Raw genomic sequence first — 22,586 nt, forward strand, 5'->3', positions numbered from 1 at the left:
ACAGAAGCAGACACCCACAGTTAAAAACCAAGCTGAACAGGAATCCAGATGCAGAGAGAGACCAGGCTACAGAAACCCACAGAGACAGCTGACCTGAACAATGAGGAGCTCATGGACCCCCCCAGGCTGATAGCTGGGAATTGAGCATGGGACTGACTCAGACCCCTGAATGTGGGTCTCAGTTAGAAGGCCTGAGCAGTCTAAGGGACCTCAGTCAGTGGAACCAGGATGTATTCCTGGTGCACAAAAGGACTTTGGGAGCACATTCTCCATGGAAGGATACTCCCTTAGCCTAAAAGCAGAAGAGAAGACCTAGTCTCTACTCCAAATGACTTGACAAATTTTGATGCTCCCTTCTGGAAGGGATCACCCTAAATGTGGAGTGGGATATGGGAGGGTGGGGGGGAATGGGAGGGAGGGAGAGAGGAAGGGGAGGGAGGAAGGAAGAGGAAACAGGAATAAGAGCAAAAAATTTAAATAAAAAAGAGAGAAAGAAAAAAAAACAAAGGTGGATGGCAGCTGATGAAGGACAAGCAAAGGCATCTGCAGGCTACATACATGTACCCAAACACATGTTTACACTGACACATAAAAGAACGCATTTTTAATTTAACATCAGTTCAGATTATTAAATGTTCCTTTAGTATGATCTATACCAACTAACAGATTAGGCTTTACCTAACTTATTTATACAAATTCTTATTCTACATGTTGCTTGCTTTTATTAATTTTATTTTGTGGCTATCTTCTTAAGTTAAATACTCCATTCCTCTCTCCTATATTTAAATTTCAAAACTGCTCTGAAGATTGGTATAATCCGAATTATATGTTCTGTGCAGGAGTAACAAGTAACATCTATAGGACTTAAACATTTCAATGGGAGTTAAATAGTTTAAATATCATCTAGAATAATTTATAATACTTTAAAGCTACCATGAAAAACAACAAAAAAAAATCCCAAAGTGTCCAAAACTACAGACTTTGTCTTCAAGCTATTATTGTAATCAAATATTCTACTTACCTTAATGATAACCCAAATCTAAAGTGTATTGATCTTGCCATGAGGACTAACTCAGTGAATGATTTCTGCCTCTTCTAAAGATGTTCACATGATCACACGCAATTGTCTACTATGGCAAATAGTTATGTGAATACCTGCATTAGTTACCTTTCCAGTTACTATCATAAAAATACTCCAACAAAAGCAACTTACAGGAGAAAGGATAATTTGGGTTCCCAGTTCAAGGATACAGTCTATCATGGCAGAGAAGCCCTGAGTGGCCACATTTCATCTGGAAAGGCAGAATAATCCCCATGCTTAGCTAGCTTCCACCATTCTATGCAGTGCAGGACCCAAGCCTGTGGAATAGTGTCATCCAAGGTGGGGGTGGGGGTGGTTCTCTCCACCTCAATTAATCTAATCAAGATAGTCCTTCTCAAGTATGCCCAGACGCTAACAGAAATATCCCTCATGGGGTGTGCTCAGAATCATGTCTCCTCCAGATTCTGTGAAGTTAATGATCAGTGTTATCCATCACAGTACCCAATGCAGATTCCTTAAACAACAGCGAGAACTTATTGGGGTATGTAAGTGATATGGAATAAAATCCAAATATTGAAACTATCCAACTGAATAATCTTCCACTTAAGGATAATTTATGATATCCTTATTAAGTCAAAACAACAGATAGATCTACCAAAACCAGTAATTGTCTCTATAAATTTTTATTTTTTCTCCTACTTTTCCTGCCCCTTTCCATCATAGGATATACTTTTCATCACTCTACATTTTCCAAAGTATTCTTATAAATGACTCACAGTTTATACTCTTCTTTTATCTGACTTTTTTACTTAGCGTATGATACTTGGGGTCCATACGCTTTGTTCCATCTTGTGACAGATTTTCATTAATTCAGCCATTATATTTACTTTCGTTTGTTGTTCATCCACTTGTAATTTTTAATTGGGAGAAATACAGATCTTAATAAAAAACAGAAATATATTAATCTTATTGGAAAGCTACTCACAATGTCAATGTGTGCCATAAAAAGCCTTGTTCAGGAACCTTTTTTTTTTTTTTTTTTTTTTTGAGCTTTTGGCTACTTCTAAGTAAGAAGGCAGTATTTCACTTTTATGATTTCCTAGGAAACAAATCCAATCTGCTAGTGTCTTGGTTCCCAGGTTTTGCTATAAAAATGCATGTGAATTAGTCTGCAGCCTTTGTGTGATTAGAGAATAATAAAACTTTGTTTTTACTGGAGAGAACACAGACTCACTCTCTGTACAGCCAACAGATGCAAAGACTGTGAAAATAGAAGCCACATCTGCCCTTATTGTTTTTAAAGCTACTTCATTCCTCTGCTTCTCGGTAACAATTTGTGATCAAACTCTCTGTTAAGAAAGCACCACAAGTCAGGCGATTGCTCGCCATCCTCCTGCTGCTCTCCCCCTCCTCCTTGCTAGGGTGCTAGGGTATCATATCGTTCTTTCAAGTGTGATGTGACGGCTTAACTGAATCAGTGAAGCTGTTCATGGGAGGAAAATCTTCTGACTTGTTAGTGTTATTTTAAATTTAAATCAGTGAGTTGGGACACGCCAGATTTTTGTTCTTTACTTTTCTTAATGTAGATTTGTCTGCCAATAGGATTTTTTAAAATAAGTTTTGACCCTAAGAATAAACTTTAAATTTTGGTGTGTAAAGTCTCTGACATTTCACACTTTGGCATACATATCCTTGTCCATTGCTGGCTTTACATATCAAGCAGCAAATTTCAACATTAAAAAAAAATCCTTTCTGTATGTCATCATTAAAACTCAGGTGAGCCATTTAAATGGTTGGTTTTGTTTTGTTTCCTACTGTAAAATGTATTATTTAAGTGGCAAGATCTATACTTGAGCATAGTCCAGCTATAAATATTTAAAAGAATGAAGATGTTCGCTGGCCAAGTTTCTAAGCTTGCCCATGTGGAAAGAACACAGAGATTATTTTCCTTTTAATAATTGTACTAATATGCTTCTGAGATTTTCAGTAAACTCTTAATTTTCAAACATTCAAGTTACTTCACTCTAATAGGAGCTTTGAGCTGGTGACATCTTTTGTCCCATTGTCTTTGTCTGTCACACTTTATGAGTTTTTAATATATTCCGTTGGTATTTGGGCTCACTAAGGATGCGATGTTCACATATATCAGACATCCCATGTTTAACTAAAATGACCTCACTAACTTTGTTAGTTCTATTGTAAAATCACAATCACAGGAGACAATAAAACAAATGTCTATCGCATGTAAATTTCTGACACATTTTCTAAGTACTGCAAAGTTAGAGTAGACTTGCTTGTTGCCACACAATGCCTTTGGTGTCTTGCTTTAGTTTTCAAGTTTGCTGTGTCTTGTAATCTCTAAGTTCATTCTCCGTTCTCCTTCCTCTTAACTTAGCTACGGGAATGCCCAACCATTTGAGTTACAGCGTCAACTGTCTGTGTTGATTATATCTCATGGAGTAGTTTTGCATCTTCCTTGATTTGTGTTTTTCTTGAAAATTGCTAGTCTCATTACAGACTCCTGACCATATTGAGGTTTGTTTTCCTTGTTTTGGTAAGTCAGCAGGTCATCCTGGGTTCTTCTATCAGTAAGCACTTGCATTGTCATCCATGTTTGTGTGTGTGTGTGTGTGTGTGTGTGTGTGTGGTGGTGGTGTAATGAGTACGGTTTTTCCGCCTGCCGCCTGGTCTTGTCCTACTGTCGCGCCAGCCCCAAATAACACACAGAGACTCTGTATTTGATACAATGCTGTTGGCCTGGTTACTTGTTTCTTATCGGCTAGCTCTGCCTTAATTATTAACCCATTTCTGCTGATCTATGTATTTCTCTTACCGGGGAGCCGGCGGCATACTGCTTTCTCCAGACTCTCCATCTTGACTCCTCCTTCCTACTTCCTATTTCCTCCTTGTCTCCTAGTCCCTCCTATCTTCCTTTCCTATTGGCCAACAGTGCTTTATTATTAACCAGTGTGAGAAACATATACAGAATGACATCTCCCATCAGTGTGGTGTGGTGTTACTGAAGATTTGAACTCAATGACAAGTCCAGGAGATAATTTGAGGGGAGGAAAAACAGATTTTCTTGCTTTGTCATGTCTTTGTGGGGAGGGCTAGAATGCCCTTATCTACTTTGGAAGAGGATTGAATATTCTTACCTACCATTTGGATGAAAGTTCTTCAGAATATAAGCCAAGGCAAATGAATGCTGAATTGTTGATTCTTGTTATCACTTTTGCAGGTAATGAGTTAGCTTCCCTTTATCCTCTATACGTGGACAATTTTTGGAGTTGATGTATTTGAGCTTATGAATTTAAATATATTTATTGTGGTTAAATTTAATCCAGTTTTTCTCCACCATTGAAAAAAGTTGCTTCCCCCCCCCCCAAATAGTTGGCTTGTAGAATTCTATCCAAGTACCTCAAGAGTTATTTTAAAATGATTCCAGTTTCGGTATGATAGCTTTCTCCATTGCTGGTATGGTAAGGTTTTCTGGGGCCATCTGGAAAGTGGACAGGTCATGAATGTATCCATGAGAGAGCCAGTGTGTTGTAAACAGAGACCTGGGATACAAGTAGCCCCAGTACAAGCTGTCCTCTCTTCCAAAAGAATTAAGTCAGTCACTCAAAAATAACAACAACAACAAAACTTTTAAAAGTAATTGCTGCATGCCAGATGTCACAGCACTTGCCGGGAGTATGAGAGTGGAAACCCAGGACGTACACCCAAGGAGGTTACAGTCTGACACAAAAAACAATAAAACAAGACAAAACACCGATAGCTTTGTGGTGTGAAAGTTCTAGGAGGAGAGAAAGACGTTTGTAAAGGGGAAGTATAAAACCCTTTGGCTTGGAACTCTGGGTAATACTCATTCAAGTAGTAAGTGCAGGGTGATGGGAGGATTGTGGTGGGTAAGATGTGGATTCAACTATCAGCTATTTCAGCAAGACCTAGAAGACAAGTATGTTGCATCAAGGCCAGTAAATATAATCTATTCTAGAGAGAACACTTGGAATCATTAGGTGAGTACAGCTTTACACACGCAGGAATGCAAACGCTAGCATAGGCTCACCTGGTTCCTTTTGATCAGGAAAAAAATAAAAAAGAAATAAACAAACAAAAAACTCCACAAATCTGTGTTAACTGTCTCATGGTCCTTGGAAATCAGACCTTGTGGTGAGGCCTTTAGGTATAAATTGCCACATTTATGCCCTTTTCTTCACAGAAAGGGCTTCCCAGAGTCAACTGGCTGCCTCCTTTGGCTTGTTATGGGTTTTAGTCCCCGCAGATTTACCGCTCCACAGAACTGCCTTTTCTTTACTGGGTGGCCATTGCACTTCACACAATCTGTCCTTTCTTTAAAAATTGCTGCGATGTGAGCCTTTCTTACCCTGTCTGTGCTCCCGCCTCACCCGTCTGTGCTCCCGTCTCACCCGTCTCACCGTCTGTGCTCCCGTCTCACCCGTCTGTGCTCCCGTCTCACCCGTTTGTGCTCCCGTCTCACCCGTCTGTGCTCCCGTCTTACCCGTCTCACCGTCTCACCCGTCTGTGCTCCCGCCTCACCCGTCTGTGCTCCCGTCTCACCCGGTTCACCCGTCTGTGCTCCCGTCTCACCCGTCTGTGCTCCCGCCTCACCCGTCTGTGCTCCCGCCTCACCCGTCTGTGCTCCCGCCTCACCCGTCTGTGCTCCCGTCTCACCCGTCTGTGCTCCCGTCTCACCCGTCTGTGCTCACGCCTCACCCGTCTGTGCTCCCGTCTCACCCGTCTCACCCGTCTGTGCTCCCGTCTCACCCGTCTGTGCTCCCGTCTCACCCGTCTGTGCTCCCGCCTCACCCGTCTGTGCTCCCGCCTCACCCGTCTGTGCTCCCGCCTCACCCGTTTCACCCGTCTGTGCTCCCGCCTCACCCGTTTCACCCATCTGTGCTCCCGCCTCACCCGTCTGTGCTCCCGCCTCACCCGTCTGTGCTCCCGCCTCACCCGTCTGTGCTCCCGTCTCACCCGTCTGTGCTCCCGTCTCACCCGTTTGTGCTCCCGTCTCACCCGCTGTGCTCCCGTCTCACCCGTCTCACCGTCTCACCCGTCTCACCCGTCTGTGCTCCCGCCTCGCCCGTCTGTGCTCCCGCCTCACCCGTCTGTGCTCCCGCCTCACCCGTCTGTGCTCCCGCCTCACCCGTCTGTGCTCCCGCCTCACCCGTTTCACCCGTCTGTGCTCCCGTCTCACCCGTTTGTGCTCCCGTCTCACCCGTCTGTGCTCCCGTCTCACCCGTCTGTGCTCCCGCCTCACCCGTCTGTGCTCCCGTCTCACCCGTTTGTGCTCCCGTCTCACCCGTCTGTGCTCCCGTCTCACCCGTCTCACCGTCTCACCCGTCTCACCGTCTCACCCGTCTGTGCTCCCGCCTCACCCGTCTGTGCTCCCGTCTCACCCGTCTCACCCGTTTGTGCTCCCGTCTCACCCGTCTGTGCTCCCGTCTCACCCGTCTGTGCTCCCGTCTCACCCGTCTGTGCTCCCGTCTCACCCGTCTGTGCTCCCGTCTCACCCGTCTCACCGTCTCACCCGTCTCACCCGTCTGTGCTCCCGCCTCGCCCGTCTGTGCTCCCGCCTCACCCGTCTGTGCTCCCGCCTCACCCGTTTCACCCGTCTGTGCTCCCGTCTCACCCGTTTGTGCTCCCGTCTCACCCGTCTGTGCTCCCGTCTCACCCGTTTCACCCGTCTGTGCTCCCGTCTCACCCGTTTGTGCTCCCGTCTCACCCGTCTGTGCTCCCGTCTCACCCGTCTCACCGTCTCACCCGTCTCACCGTCTCACCCGTCTGTGCTCCCGTCTCACCCGTCTGTGCTCCCGTCTCACCCGTCTGTGCTCCCGTCTCACCCGTCTGTGCTCCCGTCTCACCCGTCTGTGCTCCTGCCTCACCTCGTCTGTGAACCTTGTCCAATGGGAGGTAGACTTTCTTCCTTGGTGACTAAATCAATAAAGGAAAGCCTGTGATGATGATGTCTGAAACTGAGCATGAGGTGCCATGTTCTGATTCATTATATCAGCCAGAATTGTAACCTCACCATTTTAGAGTAACATCCAAGGCCTTCCCCTAGCATTGACTTTAATTAACACTAAGATGCATTTCATTTTGGAAACCAAGAGCTTTAGACCGCTAACAGAATTTCCAAAGGTGAAAGTATGACTCTGATGCAAATACATACACAGATAAAACTTTGATAAACTAATTAATTAGTGAAAGCATCAGTAAGATAGTAAAGAGGTAGTGTAAAAATCTACTTAGAGGAGCTAAGTAAAGGCGATCATGTCTGGGATTCTGTGATAGATAGGTAGGTTTGATGCAAACAGGATTGACATAGGTAATGATTTTTTGACTAGACAGAACTGGATTGTGTGTGTACTTAACCAAACTTCATGTTTGTAAGTAATCAGTGAACTGTGAGGCTTACAGAGTGGATTCCTTACTCTTTGATAGCTCAGTATCTGTTGACATTGAAAGGGTATGCCATTCTCCTTCTCTTTAACAGGATCTCAGTGATTCCTTTAAGCCTGGAGATGGTGACACATTAATAAAGTAATTTTTTTTTTTAGGAAACTGAGTTGTTTTTATCCCAGTCTGGTAATTGTTGAGTTTTGAAGAATATAAATTGTTTTAACTAGGCATTAGATACAGACAAAGGTGGGCTTTATATTCTTAATAGGTTTAAAGTAATTTGCTGTGGAATAAACTCTCTGCCTTTTTATATCTACCAGGGTTTTCCAGGAGATATTGGGATTCCTGGACAAAATGGACTCGAAGGACCAAAGGTAAAAAGTGAATAAAACCCATACTGAATATTATAGATATCTAGAGTTTTTCATTGAAATTTTCACCTTCAGACAAGGGGAAAAGAAAAAGATCTTTTAAAAAATTAACTAAAGGAAGAATAGCCATTTTAATATCTGATAAAACAGCCTTCAAATCAAAACCAATCAGAAGTAGGGAAGGACACTATATACCATCAAAGGAAACATTCACCAAAATGACATTGCAATTCCTGACATCCATGCACCAAACACAAGGACACTCAAGATTGCAAAGAAAAACCACCACTGACCAAAACACGCATTGACCCTCACACCCTGATAGAAGGTGACTTCAATGCCCCCACTCTGTATTTTCATAATTTAGGAAAAGGTCTTAGGAATAACAGAGTTATCACTAATTAAGTATCTTGAGTTTAGAATTCATTTTTTTTAATTTCCAGATTTGTTACAGTTACTAGAGGAATAACATTGAAAAGCATAGATATATATCAGTCCAAAGGAAGTTTTAGAGGCAATAAAAATAATAAGAACGGTCTTTAAAAGTCATAGTGGAAAGTAATTGGAAGAGAGATCTCTTGGCAACTGGAACACTTCAGCACTGATAAACATGCCCACTCTTACCATGTAAGAAAAATGTGGTGTCCCAAAGCCTGATGTGATAACACAAGGAGCCAGAAGAAACCAGTGCACCCTCACTGCAATTGCTGCTGTTCTACATGAGCACGAGGATGCTGCTCTGTGTGTGCACGAGGATGCTGCTCTGTGTGTGCACGAGGATGCTGCTCTGTGTGTGCACGAGGATGCTGCTCTGCGTGTGTGCACGAGGATGCTGCTCTGCGTGTGTGCACGAGGATGCTGCTCTGTGTGAATGCACGAGGATGCTGCTCTGTGTGAATGCACGAGGATGCTGCTCTGTGTGAATGCACGAGGATGCTGCTCTGTGTGAATGCACGAGGATGCTGCTCTGTGTTTGCACGAGGATGCTGCTCTGTGTATGCACGAGGATGCTGCTCTGTGTGTGCACGAGGATGCTGCTCTGCGTGTGTGCACGAGGATGCTGCTCTGCGTGTGTGCACGAGGATGCTGCTCTGCGTGTGTGCACGAGGATACTGCTCTGTGTGTGCACGAGGATGCTGCTCTGTGTGAATGCACGAGGATGCTGCTCTGTGTGAATGCACGAGGATGCTGCTCTGTGTGTATGCACGGGGATGCTGCTCTGCGTGTGCACGATGATGCTGCTCTGTGTGTGCACGATGATGCTGCTCTGTGTGTGCACGATGATGCTGCTCTGTGTGTGCACGAGGATGCTGCTCTGTGTGTGCACGAGGATGCTGCTCTGCGTGTGCACGATGATGCTGCTCTGTGTATGCACGGGGATGCTGCTCTGCGTGTGTGCACGAGGATGCTGCTCTGTGTGTGTGCTAGAAATTCAACATCAGCCATTTCACTATCCTGGCAGGCCTCAGGTGCCATACAGGCTGGACATCATAAACAGACATGCATTGGAAATCACCGTGGGGTGATGAAGTCTGGAACTGCAGGGTGGAGGAGTTTAAGAGGTCAAGTTCAAGTGGAAGTGTCAATGCCCATGGAAAGTGAAGCACGGACCATGAAGGCTGGACAGATGTTAATAACAGCTGCATCTGTCTGTGTACTGTGCTGTCAGGTGATACAGTGGGATGGTAAATGTTTCACTGAAATTAAATCATTTTAGTTTTACATAACGTTATCAGGTAGACAGTACCACCATTTTTACAAATGTCACTATATTAACATAGTCACTCACAGGACAGAGACATGGCTCAGTGGAACATATTTGCCAAAAGTATGACAACCAGATTTTGAGCCCCTAAACCTCCATGATGGAAAGAAAGAACAGATCCACAAAAGTTTTCTTCCACCATCCACATGTTTACCATGGCATACACAGGAATACATATGTGACTGCAATAAATAAACATTTTAAACATTTGGAAATGTAAAAAAAAAAAAAAAGATACTTACTCAGTTACATAACTATAAAGTAACATAGCCAGGTTTTTCACAGAGACAAATGCCAAGTCTGGGCTTTTCACCTCTTAGCTTGGGGATCGCATAGTCTGGGACACTCATGGTCACACTGCAGTTTTCACTTTATCTTATAGGCATCGGGGAGTAATCACAAATATCTAAGTAGCAAATATACCATGTGGTTTGAGTCTTTAAGATATCCCATGAGTCAATATAAAGGGTTCTTTAAAGTAGGGAGAATTTAAAGGCAAACAGAACTACAGAAATCTAAGCGATGGACTGGAGAGAGGGCTCCGCAGTTAGTTTAGAGCAGGTTCTGCTTTTACAGAGGACCCAAGTTTGATCCCCAAAGCCTGTAACTCTAGCTCCAAGGAAATCCAATGCCTCTGGCCTCAGAGTATCTGCACTCATGCACACACACACACACACACACACACACACACGACAATGATAATAATAATGAACTGATTTCTTATTATAAGGAATAATAAGGGAGGTACCAGGCAGACACTGGATGTGTTTCCTTGCCCAAGCATAAAGATAGAGAAGGCACGGGGTGTGTCATATCAGGCTTTAGCTGAGTGCTGGGTGTGGGTCCAGGCCCTATCTGAGGATTGGGGTGAGTGCATGAGGCTTCCATTTAGGAGGGCAGACTCACCAAGATGGGCCAGAAAACAGGATGTGCTAGTGGGGATAGGCCTGGAGAAATAATAAAAATTTGAAATAGAGCATTTTTTTCATTTAACAAATATTTATTGGGTGACTCCCAAGTTTGAGCTATTGAACTAGACCCTAAATAGAAAGCCCTAATCTTTATTTTCATGAACTTTGCAATCTGGGGGCTGGAGAAATGCTATTCTGGATAAAGTGCCTGATGCTCTAGCAAGAAAATTCAGATCCCTAACACCCAAGAACAATCTGGGTGTGGTAGAGACACAGGAATGCCTGGCACTTGTTTTCCAGCCATTCCAGCCAATTGGCATCTCCAGGTCCAGACAGAGACCCAATCTCATCAGAGTAAGGTGGAACGTGATTGAGGAAGACACCCAACAACACCATCAGGCCTCAACGTGCATACACACACACACACACACACACACACACACACACACACACACACTACCACACATACATACATACACACACATATACCCCCAAACACACACATACTACACACACACACACACACTGCCACATACACAAACACACACATATACCCCCAAACACACACATACCACACACACACACACACAGACACATTGACACATACACACACTACCACACACACATACATACACACACATAAACCCCACACACACACCACACACACTGCCACACACTGCCACACACCACACACACACACATATATACCCCCAAACACACCACACACACATACATATATACACACACATACCACACACACGTATATAACACACACACATACACATAAACCCCCCACACATACACACACTACCACACATGCTGCCACATACACACACCACACACACACACATACACCACACACACACCCAATACACACACACATACACACCACACATACCACACACACACACCACACACTACACATACCACACACACACACATACACACATCACACACACCACACACATACACACCACACATACCAAACACATACACACATCACACACACATACACCACACACACACACACACATACACACCACACACACACACAAACTGAGTACAGTCTATACCAGCACAGAAACTCCTTTATAACCTCAGTGAAAGGGTGCATAATTGTGGAAAGGTGACACTTGAACTGAGATGATGAGTGAGGAGTTTGTGAGGCAGACAAGTGGGCTGTGTGACATTCAGGAAAGGGAAACTTGTGAGGGAATGGAGCGGCAGTGTTTGGAAAGTATTTAAACTAAATGTCACTCTGTTTATCTGAAATTCAAATGTAACTGTGCATCCTGTGTTTTACCTGGCAACCTCGCCCGCCTCCCACCAGCATCGCTCGGGGCAGCCATCTCTCACTTCCCGTTGCTGTGAAGTATGCCTCTGCACGTACGTGTCCCACACATGCTTTGCACCAAACCCTCTCTGGAGTTCTGAGCAGCGTTGTGCCATCAATTATAACCTTTAACCGTTTCTCCTTGACTCAAAATTTCCCCGCTTTACTTTTGAAACCATTTTCATTGCCAATGTTGTAGCTCAGGCCCTCTTCATCATTACCAACGATTAGTGTGGTAGACCTCCACTTACTCTCCCTGCCTCCAGCCTGGCATTCCTTCAGACACACAGAGACGATGCCAAAGGAAAAATCTGCGGAAAGTATACGTCACAGCCTGCCTCTGCTTGAAACCCTGGGATAGCTGCAGTGCATGGCTGTGGAAACTTGTGTGTCTTCACTTTTAACACGTGGTCCTCTGCAGTCCAGTCTTCACTTTCCAGCACACACTCACATTCACACACTGTCGCTTTTTGAAAGCAACACTCCTGACAGATGTTAGGTTAACATGCTGTACTTGTTCAAACCTCAAACCCTTTTGATGCTGTTCTTTGATCAGGATGTAACCTTCCTTCCTGCACCTTTCATTGTCCAGCCAATATCTGTGAAACACATACAACACTGTCTAAGTGTCCTCAGCATCTAATTTAGCTGGGTTTCCCCTGTGGTCCTGAAAAACTTCTATTGACCAATTATCACCATGCATTATATACCTGATTTTATGCTTATCTGCCTCTCTGCTAGACTGCAGGGTCTTTGAGAGAAGACATGAATGGATTTTAAATATATGACAGTGACTAGAATAATATGCTAGGAATTCCGTATTCACTGGATAATCTGTTGATTAGCTATGGGTGAAAGTTACTTTAAATATATATATCCTTGATAGCTAAAGGAATGATATGGAAGACAGAGAAATAAAAGGTAAAAAGAAGACTTTGACTTAGAATTTTTTGTCATTGAACTTTAATGGGAAAGTTAATAGGGAACTCGGGAGAATGTGCAGATCTCAGTGAGTATGAGAAGATACTTATTTTGACATGTAGAAGTAACAGCCGTAAGTAAACCAGGATAAACTATGGAAAAAAACATGAGAAGGGCAGATAATATAGAGAATGGTGTTGAGTGTGCCGGTCTACTCCAGCCTTTCCCTGCGTAGGAACTGGAACGTCTTTGTTTGTTTGTTCAGTCAACGGTTGATTCAATCCATACTGAGTTGCCTCTTTGTGTTACGTCAGGTACTAAATGTGGAGTAATATCCATTAAGTAACTACAGTGCCTCTTGTGGATGGAGTTCTAATTTGGAAAGGAAGATAAAAAGATTTATTACAAACTATAAGAAGTACAAAATAAAAGAATGGTAGAGGCTGAAGAAAAAGGTCAATGGCTAAGAAAAATTACTGCTCTTGCAGAGGACCTAGATTCAGTTCCCAGCACCCACATGGCAGCTCACAATGGCCTGTACCTTCATTTCCAGGGGATCTTACACCATCTCCTAGCCTCTGTGGGTTCCTGCAAATGCATGGTGCAGATAAACTCTTGCAGGTACACACACCATATATACATAGAAAAAAGTAAATAAATAACATATTTAGAATAGTCAATAGTGTGCTGTGGGGACCTCAAAGGTTGAGCAACAGATTCTGTCTGTGGAAATCAGGAAATGATCACTGACCTTAGCATGTGAGGACGAATGTCATGCTTGATGAAAATCCATATTGCATTTCATTTTGGGGATCCTGGTTCACTTGTTTGGTAGAAGGGGAAAGAACCAAAGTCAGTTGAGCTTTTTAACATGGCTGCAATGGTCATCTTAAGAAGTTTGTTCTGGGAAGTTCCTTTAGTCTTACACTGAAATGTTAAAAGTGGGGGCCGGGGCTCAGCAAGTAAGCGCACTTGCTGCTCTTGTGCTCAGCGCCTGCCTCGGGTGACTCACAACCACTTGTAACAGTTTCAAAGGGTTTTACACCCCAGACTGCCTCCTCTGGCACCTGTGTGGGCATGGTGCACATACAGAAAAGCAGGCTCAGACCCATGTAAGTAAAATAAAGTAATGGAAAAAATGTTGGAAGTGGGTCCCTGGCTCAGTAAGTCAGGTGGCTCAACAGATGAATACACCCGTTACCAAACAAAGAGACCCTAGTTCGGTCACACGCCCAAACCCACAAGGACAGACCAGACTCCCACAAGCACCCATTCCACATTCATGTAATTAGCATCCATGTGTGTGCATGTATGTGCATATACACACATGCACACATGCACACACATGCATGCACACACACACACACACACACACACACCTTTTAAAAAGTTGACCAAAAGGCCCGAAAGCTAGATATTTTTAAAAAAAAAAATACCAGTGGTTGAACTGATAAGGGATAGTTATTGTTTTTTGAAGTATTTTTCTAAAAGTATTTATTCAGTAGATATGAACTTATAGATTCATTAACAGCAACAATGTGAGACTAATTGATGTTATATACATTACTGAGTAGGCACGATTTATCAAAAGAACAGAAAGTGCAGTGATAAGACTACAGCTGTGTTTGAAGAATGAGAGATCAGATTTTGGCTATATTCTTTGTCTTTCTTCATTTTCTTGAAATTTTTCTAGAAACGGGAAAAATAGAGCCAAACACACCATAAGTATTAAGTGTTTCTTTAGCAATAAAGATCCTATCATAGAAGCCTCCTTAAACTTCCCTTGCTTTTATTACACGTCTTGTTTAGGAAAGGAAGTGGGAGTCATGTAAATTACTAAAGCCGAATGGACATAGTCATCAAGAAAATAATGTAAGTGCCGAGGAGATGGCTCAGGGAGTAAAATGCTCTTGCAGAGGACCCAGGTTTTATACCCAGTACCCACATGGTGGTTCACAACCACGTATGAATCTAGTTCTAAGGATGTGGTACCCTCTGTGTCCTTGATTGGCACCAGGTACATACATGATCTGCATGCACAATGTAGGCAAGCACCTACAAATGTGAAATAAACATAAATATGTTTAGAAGAAAAGAAACCATGCACACTGATTTTGAAAAAATGGTTGTACTATGGTCAACAAAAAAGGAGGATTCTTTCCAGAAACCCTTTATTTCCTGTTAGTTTTCTGCCAGTTGGCTAAAAACCTCAAACTGGGGTTGCAAACATGTATTGATTATGGTTCTACTGATTGTGGAGTCTCTCTCTCTCTCTGTCTCGTGTGTGTGTGTGTGTGTGTGTGTGTGTGTGTGTGTGTGTGTGTGTGTGTGTGTTTGTATTTGTATACAGATCCAAACATTCTTCAGAAAGCCTTCCTGAGACACTCAATTTGGCAATCTGCTTTCAAGAATACCATAACATCAGCTAATCCACATCCTCTGCTGGTCCCTGCAGAAAGTAAGAGTATCCTATAAATATCCTCAGCTCTTCAGTAAACAGAGGGATACTGTATCTGTGGGTCCAATGACTTGTGTTGCTGCTTTGGCTACAGAATTAGGAATGTGCAAAGCAGCTGTTACTGTGTCTTGTATTACAGTCCTGATAAGCTTGCAGAGGAAGCCTACTATTTGTGCCTATAGTACATGGAAATAGCTCTTGCCTTGACCTGCTCTAGTATTGTTGTATGTTTATCTGTTTGGGGGAAGTTGGCTTAGTAAGAAAATATGCATGACTCTAGTCCATTCTCATAGATCACTTCAACTCAGCCCTGAACATCTACATTCCAACCATTAAATCAAGATTTTATATACATATTAATTATATTAACCATTTTGTTCTCTGAGCAGTGTTTAGTCAGCTGAGAAACATTTACTGAGCTTGTATATTGGGTAATTTTTTCTGTGTTACTGTTTGTAATACATTACGCAGTAACTAGGAAACAAGATTAGGGCATGGTCTTCTCTGTACTAGGAATTTATAATCTTCTAGAAACATGTCTTCCATATGGGAAAAGTTAAAAGTATAATTACTAGGAAGCATATAAGTGAGTAACTAGAAGTTTTAGAGAAAGGGATAGTCAATGAGGCCATGATTCACAGAGATCCATGGATAAATTGGAATTTATCTGTAGATAATTGAATGGGTTGAGTTTAGCCAAGTGGAGACAGAGAGCTGATATACGAAAGTAAGAATACAGTATGATGACAGAGAGATCTGTACTGCTAAAAGAAGTTAGGAAGCAGATTGTGACAGATACCAAATATAAAAAAAAATTAAAACTGAGGCACATAAATCCCAAAAATCCTGTATAAAATTGTGTGTGTGTGTGTGTGTGTGTGTGTGTGTGTGTGTGTGTGTGTGTGTATGATAAGCATTTGGCTATGTGCAAAACACACATTGTAGACTCTATCTTCTTAACAGCTTTATCAGTGTGTAGTTTAGTATTGCAATACTTTCAATGCATGGTTGTTGTTAGGCAGATCTCCAGAACTTTCTCATCTTGCTTGATTAAAGTACTCATTTTAAAGCAGCTCTTCATTATGTCAGCCCCAGGAGAGGCCAATTTACGACAGCCTTCTATGGTTTTGTGTACTTTATATACCCCATATAAGTTGAATCCTGCCATATTTGCTGTTCTGTGACTAGCTTACTCCATTAGCAGAATGTCTTCAAGGTTCGTCCATCTTGAACATATGACAGGATTTCCTTCTTTTTAAAGCTAAAAAAAATTGAGTTATTTGTATGTAACACATTTTATTTACTCATCAACAGACAATAGAGTAACCAGACTCTTGGTTATTGTAACTAGTAGACATACAGCTAGCTCTCTGAGAGCCTGTTTACAATTCTTTTGAATATATATCCAAAGGTCACTTGCCCACATTTTCGTGGGCTGCTTGGGTCTTTGCAATTGAGCTGTAGGAGTCCATCATACACAAGATCAAGAGTGGATTTCCTTGGGGAAAATTAACACGATTTTTGTCAAAAATGTATGAGTATTTTGGAGCAACATAAAAAATATATCCTCATTTCCATTCCCTAACTCATCTTTTCCTTTGAAAACAGGAAAAGTCCATTAAAAACTGTGTAACTAGCCCAAGCGTTACAGCTTCTTGATGGATAACATTCATGTCACAAACTTGCAAGAATGCACACTGAAGATAGCCAACCATTTTCCATTTCTTATTTACATTAAAGCATAGCCAGGAAAAAGCAAGGTCTACAGAAAGATCTCGTATGGTTTGTCACTGATGAATTCCAAAACCAAACATGCGGTCACCAGGGCACATTTTTCAACACCATGTAGTTATTTACTACAATTAAAATTAGATTTTAAAAACCCCTCTGGGTTGTTGTAGAAACATTATAAGAAATTATGGAAGATAAAATTCTTAGAAAGGTTTTACATAAGGCTTTCTGACACACTGAATATTTCCAGCAAAGTGCTGAAAATGAATGTCATGGTGAATAGATGTTATGTGAACTGGAATATCATTTTGAACAAATTTTCATTCAGAGAACAATTGCATTTTAACATGTTTTTTTTTTTTGTTAACAAAAGAGTTTAATAGTCTTAAGCATTCTGGTGATGAAGTTCATTTGACAAATTCTGCAAATTTGTCCTTCTTATTTTGGCAGCATGCATAAAGGAGTTGAAGAACTCTTTATAGGAATAAGAAATGCCACATTCTACTGGTCTCTCAACAGACTTCTGGGATACTTTCTGTCATGTGTACATTTATTGTCAGAGTAACAGACCAACTGCTTTAAATTCAAAAAGAGCTTTGTCTGAAAGGGTGTCTGAAAGTTAAAAAAAAGAATAAGAAACTGAACAGATCATTTGAACCTTAACCTGTTATTTAAAAATAATTTCACTGCATTTCTCAATCACCTGGCTCTTTTAGTTTTTGCTCAGCATCCATCTCATCTTTTGATAACCATTAATAAGAGATCAATGGCGCCCAGTGGTATCCCCACATTTGTAGTAATATTTCATGGTTAAAATGTTAATAGGTGTGTAATTTTCATCTTATGTCTTTACATTAATTTAATAGGGACACCTTGGAAGCAGAGGGCCCCCAGGGCCTCCAGGACTCAAAGGAACTCAGGTATGGAGGAAACTAATGTCTAGTCAGCAAGGTTTTAGTCAGAATTGCCCCTTTTTATTTTGTGAAACTTAGTATCTGCTTAATGAAAATAATTTCCTTTGTGTGGACAATTTTTGCTGCAAATGATTTCAGGTTATTTATATTGGCACATACAGGATGGAAGTTGGAATCATTTTCCAGAGTTCTGAACTCACTACGTGATTTATTTCAGGGGTCTCCAATGGAAAGTTGAAGAATCTGAACACAGAATGAAATGTATATGCACTAGAATTCATATTTACTGCTTGTGACTATTTTACACTTGTGACCTAATAAATCTTTAATGATCTCAATGGTTCTTTTCCTTCAATATCCTCCACTCCTAATTTCCTCTATATAATGTGTCATCCATCAGCTTAAAAAGGAATCCAATGGTACATGTCAGTTTTGAGGTGGGCTAATCCCCAAAATATTAAAACATGGGAGGACTGGATTCTACAATAAAAGAGTTGTAGCAGGTTTTTTGTTGCACTCTCTAACAAGGTTCAGATTTCAGAATAAATACAAAAGATAAAGATGTCTATTTTTTAAAACATTATTTTAGGCCATGAATTGTTCTAATTTATTTTTAAGGGTGAAGAAGGACCAGTTGGACCCTTTGGAGAACTAGGAACAAGGGCAAGTATCACAATAGTGATTTCCTGAAGCCTGATGAGGTGTGGTGCACATTAGTAACTTCAATACTTAGGGAGGAGTCAAGAAGATCCTGAGTACAGGTCTGCCTGGGCATAATAGCAAGTCCCAGGCCAGCCTCGGGCATACAGTAATACCCTATCTCAGTGGGAGGGTGTGGAAGGAGGAAAAGGAAGGGGGTACAGTAATACCCTATCTCAGTGGGAGGGTTTGGAAGGAGGAAAAGGAAGGGGGAAATGTTTGAGTTATATCATTATCTCAACATTTTTGAGGGTTAAAATTTTTTGTGCTTTTTTTATTAATTTACTTTTTACATTCCAATCCCAGTTCTACCTCCCCCCTCTCCTCCTGCCCCCCCCCGCCTCCCTCCATCCCCCTCCATCTGCTCCGTGAAGAGGGTAAGGCCTCAAGGGTTAAAATTTTTCATTATAAAATTAAATTATATAATTTTGGGTGAAGAGAAACTACTTTTTGTTTCATATTTAATAGCTGAAGAAAAATACATGCTCCCAAAAAAACATTAATTGATTGAAATAATTTTCTGCATGTTCTTGTCTTTGGAATGACTATCTTACAATATTTTAAGAGTATAATATTTTAATTAATGAAGAGCAAAAGTTAGAACCATTATGACCCTAAAATCTCTCAAATTAGAGTAAGCAGATAAGTAGGTTTTTCCTAAGATATCTTTGTCCCAGAGCTGAGGGCTGACCCCAGGGCCCTGAACTTGCTAAACAAGAATCCTACCACCCAGCTTAATCCTCAACCCATTGATTATATTATTAATTACCACTTATCACTTTTACCAGTAGTTTTATAGCATCATGAAAATTATTTGAAGGGTTCCCAGTAATACCAAATAAAGTAATATTAAGAATACTTACAGAAAACTCTGATATAACAGTGTGTCACTATAGAAATTATGGAAAACTAGTGGGTAGTTTCCTCTCGTTGTAACCAGATAATACCATCTTGTGATAGAGAAACTATTGTTTTCTAAGTTTTGTAAATAAATTTAAGTGTTTTTGTATATTGACCAAAGTTTGCATTTTAAATAATTATGGTTGTTTGTTATATTTAAGAGACATTGAATTCATGTAAAATATATATTTTTTTTTATTTGAGATATGTCACAAATTACACATTCTTACGTATTTAGGGAGATAGGAATTATGCCTTTATCTCACAGGCACACATACTGATTTCACATCCTGGAAAGGAAACATTTCTTTTTTTGTAAGAAAGAGTGTAACAGCAGTTATTCGAGCCTAGTAAAAACTGATATCATTGAAAATTTACTTCCCTAGAAAGCAAGAGAACCATACTCTACAATGTTCTGTATTGTTTCACTTCTGCTGGTTGAGGATCAGTCTGGGAACTAGGACAGCGCAAGGGTATCACATGAATCAGCCTAGTATTGAAAACCCTGCAAGACACTCTATGAAAATAAGGTTTTAATGTTACATTTTCAGGTCAGGTCTACTCCCACAAAAATAAACAAACAAACAAACAAATAAAAGTGCTGGAGCTTAAACAGGGTCACAAGTGGTAATGTCACCACCATGGTCCAGAGTGGCTTGGTTTCTAAGGTTCTACTTGTTTGTAGTGGAGGTTTAGTATGTCAGTCCTTGACAGACACACCCTAGTGCTGAGATGCTAGGCTGACAGGAGACTGTCCCATCTCAGTGCTGAATTATTATTTTATGGGGTGCATTAAGGGATTTAGTCTCTTCCGTGGTCTGGCACGCTCTTATTTCCCATTATATGCTCTAATTCCCACCCAGCATCTCAATTCCCTTTCTCTTTCTTCCTAACGTACATTCTCCCAATCCCAGGGTGCCATACCTACTCCAGTGTTTCCCATTGTCCCTCATCTTCACGACTCCATACGCACCATCAGGATTCCAACCTTTTGGTTACCTTCTGAATTCTGTTTTCTTTCCCACTTACTCTTTTGTTTCTGAACTACTATTTCATAACTGTTTACTTCCATATCATCTTCATGCTTAGCCTTCTCTTCCTCCTTCCTTTAAAATAGAGTCAACCATTGAGTGCAGCGACAACTCAGTTTCTGATCCACCCATTTTTACTCTGCCTATTGTCTTGTTTTGTGAACATTCGAATAGTCCTCTGATCTTACTAAAGTCAGAATTTTCAGTTTCGCTTTCCATTTCGCTGTGTCCTTTGGTGATTCAGATCCAGCAACCCTCCCCTTTAATTCTATACTTCTGATACCGTAATCGTTTTTCCATCTAGGGGACCGTTCTTGTCAGCATACAGACCTACTGTCCTTTCCTCTACATAAGTGGGTTGTCTCTTCCGAGCATGCTCCATTCCTTGCATTCCTCTCCTCTCAGTAAACTCCCTCTATATGTTTTCGCCAGCTCCTCTCTGTCTACCTGTGAAAGCCATTCGTGTCCCCAGCACTTCTACAGTGGTGACAGATTACCCATTGCTTCTGAATCCAACAGTCATTTCCCAGTCCTAATCACATCATGGTAGTCAATACTCATATCCCTGAGGCATTTTTGTTTGTTAGTTTTTGTTTTTTGAGACAGACTTTCTCTGTATATCTCTAGCTGTCCTGCCTCTCTCTGTAGACCAGGCTGGCCTTGAACTCACAGAGATTTGCCTGGCTCTGCCCCTGGATGCTGGGATTAAAGGCCCGTGCCACCATCTTCCAGCTGCCTGAGACATTATTAGAATCAGCTTTCTTCTAGAAAACCTTTTATTTACATGATTTTCTTCGTAGATCACTAGCATCACACTTCCTATTGTCTTAATTTCTTCAACTTCAAAATCTTAGAAAATCCTTGGTATATAGACTTTTCTGTTAACCTTACTACTTCCTAGATAAGTCTCCACGTGTCTTAGCAATTGAAATAGCATCACTGATGACTTGCAGAACAATATCTTTGGATCAGAACATTCTACTATTGAACTGTGTCATAGGTGTTCAGCAGCCATATTAACTGAAATGTTTGAAACGCAGCTTCTAATTTGCCATCCAGCTTATTCTCAGGGCCCTTCTCATTTCAATTACTCAATTGCTCAAATCGAAACTACTTAGTTGTCGATGTAAAAGCACAACCATCATCTCAAAAGAAGTTTTTTTTGGAGCCAAGAGAGTGGCCACTTCCAAGAACACAGATTCAGAATACCTTAAACTCCATGCCCTGCTACAGTAACAGTTCCATGAAGTTTGTATGATAACAGAACTTCATTACACAAAATCCATACCGCGCCTTCTCCTTCTCCCATCCCACATTCGCTGCGTGAATCGCAAACAGTACCCGAGCCTCTGACATCCTCATCCCTCCCCCAAGGCTTTGCATTTCTCCCAGCTGTCTGCTGCAACCCGATCCACACCACAGCACCTCTCACTGTGTTGTGGTAGACACCCTCTTATGACACCTTCTGCCTTTGCATCAAGATCAAGGGACCCTGTTAAGCACGGATCATACTGCGTTCTTCTCAGAGTTCACTTTAGACTTCCTGCCTCACTCTGAAGAAAAGCCAAACAACCTGGTGTAATTTGTAAGATCTTGCGTGACTGTGACGCAGTTTCCCACCCCACACCCCACCCGCGTTCTCTTCTTGGCTTCATCTTCTGACTCAGTTTCTCCCCCTGCATCTCTATCCAGCCATATTCACTCCTCATGGTGGTGCTGGCGTTTCATTTAGTCGTCCTAAGGTACCTTTGACTGTGCCTGGAATGTTCTTCCCCCTGATGACGGCATGGTTTGCTCCATTTTAAGATCTATGCTCAAATGCCCCCTTCTCAGTGAGGTCTTCTCCCATAGAAACCACACAAAACATGTTTCAATAAAACTCCCACAAGAGTGGGTATCCCCCTTCTCTGCTTAATGCATTGTACTTCATATTTACCACTACATGACATAACATGTGTGCACATACATTTATATAAATATACACACGCGTGTGTGTATATACATATACACACACACATATTTTAAATTAAAAAACTGTTATCGCCCTCACTGAAGCATCAGCTCTGTGAGGGGAGGGGTCCTCACAA

General features: G+C 41.7%; 1 protein-coding gene across 1 annotated transcript in view; it reads left to right on the forward strand.

Moving 5' to 3' along the window:
- Positions 1-22,586, forward strand: part of Col24a1 (collagen type XXIV alpha 1 chain) — a 259,948-nt gene that overhangs the window by 95,614 nt on the left and 141,748 nt on the right. Inside the window, exons 21-23 of the mRNA XM_051194789.1 lie at positions 7,786-7,839; positions 17,822-17,875; positions 18,488-18,532. Coding sequence (XP_051050746.1) covers positions 7,786-7,839; positions 17,822-17,875; positions 18,488-18,532 — 153 coding nt within the window. The remainder of the gene's footprint in view (positions 1-7,785; positions 7,840-17,821; positions 17,876-18,487; positions 18,533-22,586) is intronic.

Source organism: Phodopus roborovskii, unplaced genomic scaffold (assembly GCF_943737965.1).
Source record: "Phodopus roborovskii unplaced genomic scaffold, PHOROB, whole genome shotgun sequence".
NCBI classification, from domain to species: Eukaryota; Metazoa; Chordata; class Mammalia; order Rodentia; family Cricetidae; genus Phodopus; species Phodopus roborovskii.